This window comes from Dromiciops gliroides, chromosome 3 (assembly GCF_019393635.1).
Source record: "Dromiciops gliroides isolate mDroGli1 chromosome 3, mDroGli1.pri, whole genome shotgun sequence".
NCBI classification, from domain to species: domain Eukaryota; kingdom Metazoa; phylum Chordata; class Mammalia; order Microbiotheria; family Microbiotheriidae; genus Dromiciops; species Dromiciops gliroides.
In genome coordinates this window covers 321,150,066-321,162,725 of record NC_057863.1, presented here as the reverse complement: position 1 = coordinate 321,162,725, position 12,660 = coordinate 321,150,066, and the positions used below count along the sequence as shown (strand labels likewise).

The window sequence follows — 12,660 nt, the reverse complement described above, 5'->3', positions numbered from 1 at the left end:
GATATCATACAACATTTTTATTATAAATTATATATCACAGATCTAGGATTTCATTGACACAGATCATCTATGATTCCTAGTCTTAGAGAATTACTTGAGGCTTTAGAGTAAAGAAAATGAATTTTAATAACTTTTATCATTTGATTATTAAATTAAATTATAATATCTCCTTCCCTCCCCCCATACATACCTTTTGGTCTAGGTTTTAGAGAGACCTCTCATTCCAGAAAATGAATGTTATGCTAACATTCCTGCTGTTGCTTTCTGTTTACTCTATAAACAGAAAGCAACTGGAACTAGTCCAGGTCACCAAAAGTGACTCCTGTGTCTTTGTTTCCCTCATTAAAAGTTTGGGATGACCAGGCTCAAAGAAGAAATGACCAGGTAGAGCATGATCCAGATGGATTCCCTTGCTCAGATTGCTTGAGGCTGCTGAATCTCAAGATTAGTCCACATTCTCAGCTTTCATTCTTCCCCTCAAATAGAAGGAATTGAGACCTCTTAGCCCTCCTCCTCATTGAATGATCACTAACCAGAGTGGCAGGTAGGTGGTGCGGTGGATAGAGTGCCCAGCCTGGAGGGAGGAAAACCTGAGTTCAAATCCAGCCTCAGACACTTAGCTATGTGACCCTGGACAAGTCACCTAACACCATTTGCCTCAGTTTCCTCATCTGTAAAATGAACTGGAGAAGGAAATGGCAAACTACTACAGTATCTTTGCCAAGAGAACCCCAAATGGGGTCATGAAGAGTTGGCTATGAATGAAAGAACTAAACAACAATCCGGATTAGGGGGGCAGTTAGATGGCACAGTGGATAGAGAACTGGCTCTGGATTCAGGAGGAGCTTAGTTCAAATCTGGACTCATACACTTGACACTTGCTAACTGTGTGACCCTGGGAAAGTCACTTAACCCTCATTGCCCCTTAAAAGAAAAAAGAAAAAACAAAAAACAATCAGAGTTGCCTTTTGCTTGGTAGGAGAGATTTCTGTCAGAAGGAAGACACTGGATTTAAGGTGGCCAAGAGATTTTCTTTTAATCTTTGACTACCGTGACAGATTAGCAACCTCAATGTATTGATTTTTTTGTTGCCCTAATTAATAAATCTATTTTTCCTACCCAGAACTCTGGCTCTTGTAATTTCATATACTATAAGAGATTGTTATTTGTCCAAGGTCTTATAGCTAGTAAAGTTAAGAGGTGAGATTTGAGCCCAGGTGTATCTGAATCCGTTCTCTCCCATGTTGCTTCTCTTACAAATTAAATAACATTTGAACAAAGATATCAAAAGATAAATATTGAGTCAACCGTAGACTGAACAAAGGTTTTGTTCACCAATTGATGTGGAAAGCAAAGTAATAAGTCATGAGGTCATAGAATAAATAATTCATTACAGAATTCATATTTTGCATTTATAATAAAGCATCTGTAGTGTTAATAGTGTAGCAGAAAATAAAATTTAACATATTCTGAGTTCCTTAATAAATCTCTTTCCAGTGAAAGTTTGACTACATGGAGATAGAAGTATGGTCCTATAGAGAATACATTGAATGCTCTGAAATTATAGTAACCAAGCATGACCCCTATGTCAAGATATCTCCCACAGTTTTACTTTAGGAGTTGGAGATCATAAGTGTGTTTTACTGCATGTAACATCAAACTTTTCATTATTTTGATTAGTTTTACCAAAAAAAAATTTTTTTGGGTGGGGTGATTCTTTCTTCTTCTTCTCCAAAAAGTATTTCCTATAAGGAAAGACTTTCTGAAAATAGGTGGGGGGTGGGATGGTGGAATATAATGGGGAATATAAATTATATAAAAAACAAATGATAGCAATAAACATTATACATCCAGATTATCTATAGATATTTTATATATATATATATATATGTATATTTATATATGTGAAAAAGTGCCAAGTTAGATCTAACTTGGCACTTTCTTGATGCAGTTTCATAGTACTGAGGCTGATTTTGTAATGGTTATAATAGATATTGTGAATAGGAGGTCCATTCTTTAAAGAAAAAGACTTTTCTAATTATAAGTAGAGCAAATTGGCAACTAAGCTTTTGTTTGCTGTTGTTTTCAAGTAGATTTAATATGGGTTTTTTTGGACTGGACTTGTGATTTTATTAGATATAGAAAACTCCCAGTGCCAAATGTCCTCTACTAATTCAGAAGAATATCTCTTCTGCTCCATCTTTGAGACTGTGAATTGACTTAGGTAAGGAGAAAAATACTTTTTTCAATTAATTAGACCCTATTCTAGTGCCAACAAACAGCACACTAGTTAGTACATGATTTGGGAACTAAAGGAACTGGGCATGCTATTAAAATCTATTTACAAAACAGCAGGCTGGCAAGGTCATAATATACAAAAAAACTTCTGGGAAATTCTCAGAATATGAGCTTGATAAGCCAAAAGTGACTAACTATATCAGCATCATAGATTTAGAGATAGAAGGAGCCTTGGGGGCTGACAAATCTAACCCCTTCAATTTCTAGATGAAACTGAGGTTGAGAGACTTGCTATTAAGAGTCTGAAGCTGGATTCAAACTCAGGTTTTCCTGACTCTAGGTCCAGAACTCTATCCACTATATCACACCTGGCTGCCTCAAATAATTCAAAAGCAAGCAGTCATGAAGACCTGAGTTCAAATTCTGCCTCAGACACTAGCTGTGTGACCCTGGGCAAGTCATTTAACCCTGTTTGCCTCAGTTTACTAATATGTAAATTGAAATGGAGAAGGAAATGGCAAACCACTCCAATATCTTTGCCAAGAAAATAGGGTCATGAAGTTGGACAAAATGATTGAAATGACTGAAGAGGAACAACAACAAAAACATGTCTCTTTTGGTCCTTGATGCTCTCCTATCCACTTTTCTTTTTGTTTCACTCTGCTTGTTCCTCTTTTTTTTTTAATATATATGTTTTACAAATGGAAAGAAACTTTAATTCCTCTAGTTCAAGTGAAGAATTTTACAGAAATGGAAATTAAGATCCAGAAAGGTCTTGCCCTAAATCACATAGCATGGTAGTGACAGAACTAGAACAAGAAGCCAGCTCTTCTAACTTCCAGATCAGTGCTGTATGAACACAAGGCTAATCTATCTTCTTCTTAGTTCTTCCAAAAAACAAGTTCTACGTAGCCTGGAGATGAACATGGCATACTTGTAAAAATCAGAATGCAGTAGAATCAGTTGTTAACAGAAGTTCCTATGTGTCTTCCACATTCTTGATCCATTTATTTCCCTCTTTCAGATTCTCTTTGGTCTTGGACTCTTCTTTTGCTTCTGAGTCACATTGGGATATTGCTATTATTTTCTATGACACTGTAACAAAGGACAGAATTGATAAATGGTCAAAGGATATGAACAAGCAATTTTCCAATGAAGAAATCAAAACAATTTATAGTTATATGAAAAAATGCTGTAAATCACTATTAATTAGAGGAATGCAAGTTAAAACAACTTTGATATACCATTTTACATGTACCAGATTAGCCAAAATAATTGAAAGGAAAGCAACAAAAAATTGGAAATCAAAGGAATACTCATCATTTGGGGAATGACTAAACAAGCTGTGATATATGATGGTGATGGAATATTATTGTGCTATAAGAAATGCCAAGCAGGAGTGATCTCTTGAACTCATGACACAATTGCTCAAAAAACCCTCCAAATAATGACACAGGACAATTCCTGGAGCAATGAAATCCACAGAAGAACATGCTGAGATCATTTTCCAACCAAGGATGGCTTGGAAGGTCTGAAGGAGGGAGCTGCTGTGCTGAGAAAGGAGTGGAGCCCAACCTCCCAGTTGCACTGACACAGATCCAGTCCCAGGAAGGCCTCACCAGAGAAAGAGACCCCCTGAGCCTCTGAATCAGCTGCAGCACCAGTGTCATTTGGAACTAAGCTCATGGTCTGCTGAGACAGCTGAGACCTTGGCAAGGGGGAGATTACAGGAGTCTCTGCTGTTGCTGAGGCAGAACTTGGGTTTTTCACCCCTGTTGGGAATCAGGAGGTAGGCTTGAGTAGCAGTGGCCCAGGTGGGGGAAGGGCAACAAAAAAAAAAAGAAAAGAAAAGAAATGCCAAGCAGGATGACTTCAGAAAGACCTGGAAAGACTTGTATGAACTGATGTATAGTCAAGTAAGCAGACTCAGGAGAACATTGTGCACAGTGACAGCAATATTGTTTGATGAACTTTGAATGACTTAACTATTCTCAGCAATACAATGATCCAAGACAATCCCAAAGGACTAATTATGAAGCATACTATCCACCTCCAAAGAAAGGACTGATATTTATTGTACATAGACTGAAAGTCTTCTCTTTATGAACGCATTAAATGGTCATTTTTTCCCTTGCTGTATTATGTTTAATTTTCTTGGGTAAGTGATTCTTGGTTGCAGTCCTAGCTCCTTTGTCTTCTGGAATTTCATGTTCCATGACCTCTGACCTTTTAATGTTGCAGCTGTTAAGTCCTGTGTAATCTTTTTTTTTTAATGTATAAGGTATTTTATTTTTTCCGTTACTTGTAAAGATAGTTCTCAACTTTTGTTTATACAAGCTTTACAATTTCAGATTTTTCTCCCTCCCTCCCCTCCCTTCCCCCTCCCCTAGACAGCAGGTAATCTGATATAGGTTATATCTATATATCTCTATACATATAGATATAGATATAGATATATACACACACACATATATACACATAATAACATTAATCCTATTTCTGCATTAATCCTGTTACAAGAGAAATAATCAGAGCAGTGATGCAAAACCTCAAAATAGAAAAAAATAACAACAGCACCCAAAACAAAAGAAATAATATGGTTCAATCAGCATCTATACTCCACAGTTCTTTCTTTCTTTTTTTTTCTTGGATTTGGAGATCCTCTTCTATCATGAGTTCCCTGGAACTCTTCTGTACCATTGCATTGGTGAGAAGAATATAGTCCATCACAGTAGGTCAACACTCAATGTTGATGATACTGTGTACAATGTTCTTCTGGTTCTGCTCATCTCACTCATCATCAGCTCACGTAAGACCCTCCAGGTTTCTCTGAACTCTTCTTGCTCATCATTTCTTACAGCACAATAGTATTCCATTGTATTCATATACCACAACTTGTCCAGCCATTCCCCAATGGATGGGCACCCCCTCAACTTCCAATTCCTTGCTACCACGTAAAGAGCAGCTATAAATATTTTTTGTACATGTGGGTCCCTTTCCCCCTTCCATGATTTCTTTGGGCAAAAGACCTAAAAGTGGAATTGCTGGGTCAAAGGGTATGCAGTCCTGTGTAATCTTGAAAGTGACTCCTCAGTATTTCAATTGTTTCTTTCCTGAGATTAATGGTAAATTCTTGCAATGCCTATTTTGCCCTCTGGTTCCAGAATATTAGGGCAATTTTCCTTGATAATTTATTAAAAAGATTCTGTCCAAGTGCTCCTTTTGTTTATGGCTTCAGTTAGTCTAATGATTCTGACATTTTCTTTCCTCTGTCTGTTTTTTCCAGTTCAGTTGTTTTCCCCATGAGGCATTTTACATTTTCTTCTATTTTTTCATGTTTTTTAAATTTACTTGATTGATTCTTGATGTCTCATAGTCATTAGCGTCACTTGACCAATTATAACCGTTAAGGAATTGTTTCCTCATTAAGCTTTTGCACTTTCTTTTCTATCTGACCAATTGTACTTTTTAAGGAGCTGCTCACTTCAGTGGATTTTTGCATCTTCTTTTCCATTTGGCCAATTCTAATTTTGAAGCAAATTGTTTTCGTTTTTTCCAAGCTGTTGACTCTTTTTTCAAAATTCTCTTGAATCACTCTAATTTCTTTTCCCAATTTTTCTTCTACCTCTTCTATATTATTTTTAAGCTGCTTTTTGAGCTCTTCCATGAGTTCTTTCTAGGGTTGAGATAATTTTTCATTTTTTCTTGGGGATTTTGCCTATAGGTGTTTTGGACATTGTTGTCCTCTTCTGAGTTTGTGTCTTGATCTTCCTTGTCACCACAATAACTTTTTATGGTCAGATTCTTTTGTTGTTGTTGTTTCACTCATCGTTTTGGCCTTTTTCCTTTCTTTTACATTTGAGTTCTGTGGTAATTATCAAAATAATCTGGTATGGGCTAAGAAATTGAGGAGTAGATCAGTGGAATAGAAGAGGTACAAATTACATTATAGTAAATGACTATAGTGATCTAGTATATGATAAACCCAAAGATCCAAGCTTTTGGAGCAAAAACTCATTATTTGAAAAAAACTACTGGGAAAACAGTATGGCAGATACTTGTTTAGTCATTACCCAACTGATGGTATTAACCAACATCTCACACCATATAATAAAATAAGTAAAAATGGATATATGATTAACACATAAGGGTGATACCACAAGCAAATTAAGAGAGCATGGAATAATTTATCTGTCAGATTTATGGACAGAGGAAGAACTTAGGACCAAAGAAGAAATAGAAAGCAGTACAAAATGTACACTAGATTCATTTTGATTATATAAAATTTAAAAAGATTTTGCACAAACCAACACTACTGTAACCAAGGGAAGCAGAAAACTGGGAAAGAATTTTTAAAACAAGTATCTCTGAGAAAGGCCTCATTTCTCAAATATATAGAGAAACTGAGTCAAATTTATATTAAAAACAAACAAGTCATTCTTAATTGAAAAATGGTCAAAGGATATGAATAGGCAGTTTTTAGGAAAAGAAATCAAAGCTAATCTATAGTCATATGAAAAAATGCTCTAGATCACTATTGATCAGAGGAATGCAAATTAAAACAACTCTGAGGTATCACCTCACACCTATCAGAGTGTCAAATATAACAAAAAGAGGAAAATATTGGAGATTGGAGGGGATGTTGGGAACACTTGGATCCTAGCCCACTGTTGGTGGAGTTTTGAACTGATCCAACCATTCTGGAGAGCAATTTGGAAACTATGTCTAAAAAGGCTATCAAACTATGCATACCCTTTGATCCAACAATACCACTCCTAGGTTTATATCCAAAGATATCCCCCCCAAATAGAAAAAGACCTATTGTACAAAAATATTTATAGCAGCTCTTTTTGTGGTAGCTAAGAATTAGAAATTAAAGGAATGCCCATCAGTTGGGTAATGACTAAACAAACTGTGGTATATGATGGTGATGGAAAAGAAATGATAAGCAGGATGCTTTCAGAAAAACAAATCCTGGAAAATCTTACATGAACTGATACAAAGTAAAATCAACAGAACCAGGAGAACAGCGTATACAGTAATAGCAACATTGATGGAAAAATTGTGAATGACAACTATTCTCAGAAATACAACGATCTACGAACAATCCCTAAGGACTAGTAATGAAACATACTATCCACCTCCAAAGAAAGAATGATATTGATTGAACACAGGCTGAAGCATGCTATTTTTCACTTTCATTTTTTTCTTTCATTCAAGTTTTCTTATACAAAATGACTAATATGGTAATGTTTACATAATTGTATATGTTATAACCCATGTATGATTTGCTTAACACCTCAGGAAGATGGGAGGGGAGGAGGGAAGGAGGGATAGAATTGGAACTCCAAACTTAAAAAAATGTTCATTATTAAATTTGAGCTCTGCTCCAAGGGTGGTAGGGTCACTGAATCAGGCTTCTTTTGCCAGGGGCTGCAGGCCCTGGCTGTTTATTAGTGCTGCATTGATGTTGCCATAGTGTCTGGTGCTGTTCTGAGGGGCTGGGGAAGAGGGTGGCTGGTGCTGCTGGGGGCTTTAGGGGTCTGCCAGCTTATTTGAGCTGAGCTTACCTGATGCTGAGCCGGCTTCCTAGTGAGTACTGGTGTCTGATTTATATTGAGGCCAGTGGGAATTTCTGTACTTCCCCAGGAATACACTGAAGCAAGTGGAGATCTGGCCACTTGAAGTTGCCTGTTTGCCCTGGAGCTATGATGAAGCACTTCATGGTTCTCAGAGCTGGAATTTTCAGGTTCTCCTGGTTGTGCTGAGGCATGTGGGGGTCCTGGTATTGAGGTTTGCCTGCTCCACCCACTGGAGTTCAGGATCTCCCACTGGGCTTGCTGGAACACTTCCTATCCTGGACTGCAGTCCCCTTTTATCCAAGTGCACTACACCTCTTACCTTTCCAGCTGATCTTCCATGGTTCTTGGGCTAAAAGATTGTTTTACCCCATCTTTTTGCTAGTTCTGCTGTTCCAGGGTTTGGAGATGACTATGGGAGAGTTACAGTGATTTACTGCTTACCCCGCCATCTTGTTTCCTGGAAGGTTGCTCTTCTTTACAATGGAGGTTCTTTACATCCCAGTTGAGAGATTTGGCTGGCAGAAGGAAGTGGAAAATGCCTTGGGCTAGTACAGATAGAAGTAATTGCTTTGGGGTAGATGGAAGCTGGTCATCCTGGTCCCAAGTTTTTCCTTAGAGAACATGCTACATTCAACAGGAAATGAAGAGCTCAGGGTATGAGTACAACTACAGTCTGAGGTATCCTTACCTGAGGAGGCTGGCTATGAGGCAGCATCAGGAGGTGGTATACTCCCTGGACAGAGGTAAGATGCTAGTTATTGATCTTCTGGGGAATAGTGTGAATATGGGGTATCCTATTCCCCAGAAGATCAATAACTAGCTTCTGAGGCAAAGGCATTTGGGGGGAAAAGATGAGCAGATAACAGTCTGATGGGTCAGTGTAGTCATAGTGGGAGGGAGGACAGCCCCAGAAAGATTGCCCTTCATTCCTGTGGGAGTTCAGGACTTTAGGGAAGGTCACAATTATAGTATGCTGGAAGTGATGGCCAACTTGTTTTGCCTAACACTAGAAAATAATGACGCAAGGGATGGAGAACATTGTTTGTTAAAGGGAGGAAGCCCCTACCTCATGCTGGCATCCTGGGCCATGTTCCATTTGTTTCACATTAGTTTCTTTTCCCTACCAAATATTCTCTGACCTCTGTTCCCCCAATTTACTAAGTGAGGGAGCTTGGAGGAGAAGATAGAGGACTTGAAAGCCAGCAAGACAAGTTTGAATCCTTCCTCAGATACTGCCTCACTTACTGACTTGAGGTAAATCACTTAATCTCTCTTGGAACTCACTTCCTTTGTCTGTGGAGTGAGGAGATTTGACACTATTATAGCCACTAAGGCCCTTTTCACCTCTATGATCCTGTGATCATTCTGGAGTTCCTGGAAGCCTGACATTTTCTAAATTAGTATATTCCAATAGTGTCCCCTCTGCCTACTCACTTATTCTTTTCTGATTCTGAGGACATACTCTTGGTTTATGTTAATTGCCTTTCCTTTTTGATTGTCCCTAGCTTGTTTATGCTACAGGTTTCAGGAGATCAGGGAAGGCCTTTGTTCATTTGACCCTACTCTTTTGAAAGACAAAGTTTTAAATGGTACTTTGGGAGAGGGGGAGATACTAATGTTGATACATCACCATTTTCTTTGTTGTATATCTACGAGACAGGTTAGTGAACATAGTATTGAACTTGGAGGCATGAAAAACTGATATCAAATCTTGCCTCAGACACTCACTATTCTCATTTACCTCCTCTATTCCTCAGTTCTTCATCTGTAAAATGGGGATAACAATAGCATTTACCTCAGAGGCAAGATTCTTTGTGAGAATCAAGTGAGTAGTCAAATGCTTTGCAAACCTTAAAGCTCTAAACAAATGTTAGCTATAATTAGTATATGAGGCAGGAAAAAAAAGAGGTTAAGTGCATTGGAAGTGGAAGATCTGATATGCTAAAATTGGCTGCTGGATGCAGACTCCTTGAAGACTCTCCAAAAGACATGACAGAAAAGGGACATGATTGGGGGACCATTAAGAATTGTCTGTGATATGTGGAAAAAGGTTTTGCCTGCTCCCCTTTGTAACTCAAAAATCATGGAATTCTAGCACCTATGTAGAAAGTTACTCTTTCCTTGAACATTGGGATAAAAAAAGAAGCCTCCCTCCATCTATTTTTTAAGTTTTCAGATTCCAGGAAAATAGGTTAATCTGCCTTTGTTGAAATGTCCAGAAATTTTTGTTTTTAAACTTTAGACAAATGGCTTTTTTTCCAACTCTGAAAATATTCCATGACTAAATATGAAAGTCAGTAAACTGTTCAGCACACTAGGAAAACAACACTCAGATTGTTTATGCAGACATTTTAGTCAGAGCTTAGTCTGGGTTATAACCATAATAAGGCACTCTCCCTTTGAAGATATGTAAGCTCCCAGCTAAGAGCCTGCTTTCCCTGCCCTTCCCTTTCTCCCACTTATATTTTTGTAGGTTTCTTAGTAATTTCTGGAGTCCTGTGAGTACAAAATTCCCAAATATGGCCACAAATCTTTTTTCACTGTTATGCCTTTAAGAGATATGAAGTTCATGATGATGAGTGAGATGAGCAGAACCAGAAGAAACATTGTACACAGTATCATCAACATTGTTTGTTGATCAACTGTGATGGACTAGATTCTTCTCACCAATGCAATGTTACAGGAGAGTTCCAGGGGACTCATGATGGCAGAGGATCTCAAAATCCAGAAAAAAAAAAGAACTGTGGAGTATGGATGCTGATTGAACCATACTATTTCTTTTGGTTTTGGTGCTGTCATTTCTCTTTTTTGAGGTTTTTCCTTTTTGCTCTGATTCTTCTCGTATAACATAACTAATGCAGAAATATGTTTGATGTTATCATATATATACATATATGTATACATATATGTGTATGTATATATGTATATAAACCTATATCAGATTACCTGCTGTCTAGGGGAGGGGGGAGGGAGGGAAGGGAGGGAGAAAAACTTGAAATTGGAAATCTTATAAACAACAAATGTTGAAAACTATCTCTACATCTAACTGGAAAATAATAAAAATACTTTTATTTAAAAAAAAGAGATGTGAAGTTCAGTTTGATGGAATTGGAGGGCAGCTTGCAATTGACTGGGTGAAAATTTGCCATACACAAATGTATGTATGTACCCACCCACATACATACACACATACATGTATGTATGTGTATATAATTTTACCCTGATTACATGTTAAGACAATTTTTTAACATTGAGAAAATTGAGTTCCAAATTCTATTCCTCCCTCTCTCAAATGCCTTTTTTGGGGGGGAGGGGGAAGGCAATTGGGGTTAAGTGACTTGCCCAGAGTCACACAGCTAGTAAGTGTCAAATGTCTGAGGCTGGATTTGAACTCAGATCCTCCTGACTCCAGGGCTGGTGCTCTATCCACTATGCCACCTAGCTGCCCCTCAAATGACTCTTTAAAAGCTTGTTGAAGGAGGAAAGCTATGAGGAGCAGGAGGACATTTGGCCTCAGAGATGGGAGCTGCTGATAGAAGATGAACTCAACTTGAGAGGAGATCACTCTTTGTCTTTTCTCTCATACTTCAACTAAAGGGTGGTGTGTGTGTGTGTGTGTGTGTGTGTGAGAGAGAGAGAGAGAGAGAGAGAGAGAGAGAGAGCGAGAGAGAGAGAGAGAGACGAGAGAGAGAGAGGAAGGATTTCTCTTCTACCCCCTCCTCACACCAAGCCAGGTCACCTTTGCAGAGAGTTATTCACCCAGTAGGAGACCTGCACCCAGCAGGGATAAGAAAAGAATCAGGGAAGTACTGATTGTCTCTGAGGTCCCATCTCCTATATCTATTCAAGATCTTTACCACGTTGGAAAAGTGTCAGTTGTAGCCCCAGTGAAAGGACTCTCTGCTTGTTATCTTAGGACCAGCAATGATGAAGTTAAAAAGAGAGGGCTCCGAAACAATGAGCAGGTGGATTTCAGAGAAACCTGGAAGGACTCACATGAACTGATGCCAAGTGAGATGAGCAGAACCAGGAGGACATTATACACAGTATCAACAACATTGTGTGTTGATCAACTGTGATAGACTTGACTCTTCTCAGCAATACAATGGTCCAAGATTAGTTCAAAGGATCCCATTCATGATGGAAAATGCTCTTCAAATCCAGAAAAAAAGAACTATGGAATGTAGATGCAGATTGAACCATAAATTTCTATTTTTTTTTTGTTTTTCTGTTATGAGGTTTTTCCCTTTTGCTCTGATTCTTCTTTCACAGCATTACTAATGGCAGAATATGTTTAATGTGATTGTAGATACATAAACTCTGTATCACATTGCTTGCTGTCTTGGGGAGGGGGGATGAGGGTGAGGGAGGGAAAAAATTTAAAACTAGAAATCTTATAAAAACAAATGTTGAAAACTATTTCTTTTTTTTTTTTGGGTGGGGCAATGGGGTTTAAGTGACTTGCCCAGGGTCACACAGCTAGTAAGTGTCAACTGTCTGAGGCTGGATTTGAACCCAGGTACTCCTGAATCCAGGGCCAGTGCTTTATCCACTGTTGCCACCTAGCCACCCCTGAAAACTATTTCTACATGTAACTGGAAAATAATAAAATACTTTTATGAAAAAAAAAAAAGAGAGGGCTCTGAAGAATAAGCCTCCTGGCCTCAGGGAAAGACAGTAATAGATTCAAGAGAGATTAGCCCTGGCAGTCTGAGAAGAGATGAGAAGAAAAGCAGGCTCAGTGATACTCAACAAAAACATTATGCTTGGGGGAGGGGATAGCTTGAGGACCTCTGGAAAAGAGCAAGGACAGCAAGACCTCTCTCAGTGCTATAAACAA

General features: G+C 38.2%; 1 protein-coding gene across 4 annotated transcripts in view; it reads right to left on the bottom strand.

Annotated features, from left to right (window-relative positions):
* The window catches only part of LOC122749652 (OX-2 membrane glycoprotein-like), a 49,996-nt gene continuing 37,336 nt past the window's right edge, over nt 1–12,660 (bottom strand). For all 4 annotated transcript variants that reach the window (XM_043996115.1, XM_043996112.1, XM_043996113.1 and 1 more), the window contains one exon: nt 1–3,333. Coding sequence is in view for 1 of the 4 variants with exons in the window: in XM_043996113.1 (XP_043852048.1) it covers nt 3,326–3,333 (8 nt within the window). In the remaining 3 variants the exon portion in view is untranslated. The remainder of the gene's footprint in view (nt 3,334–12,660) is intronic.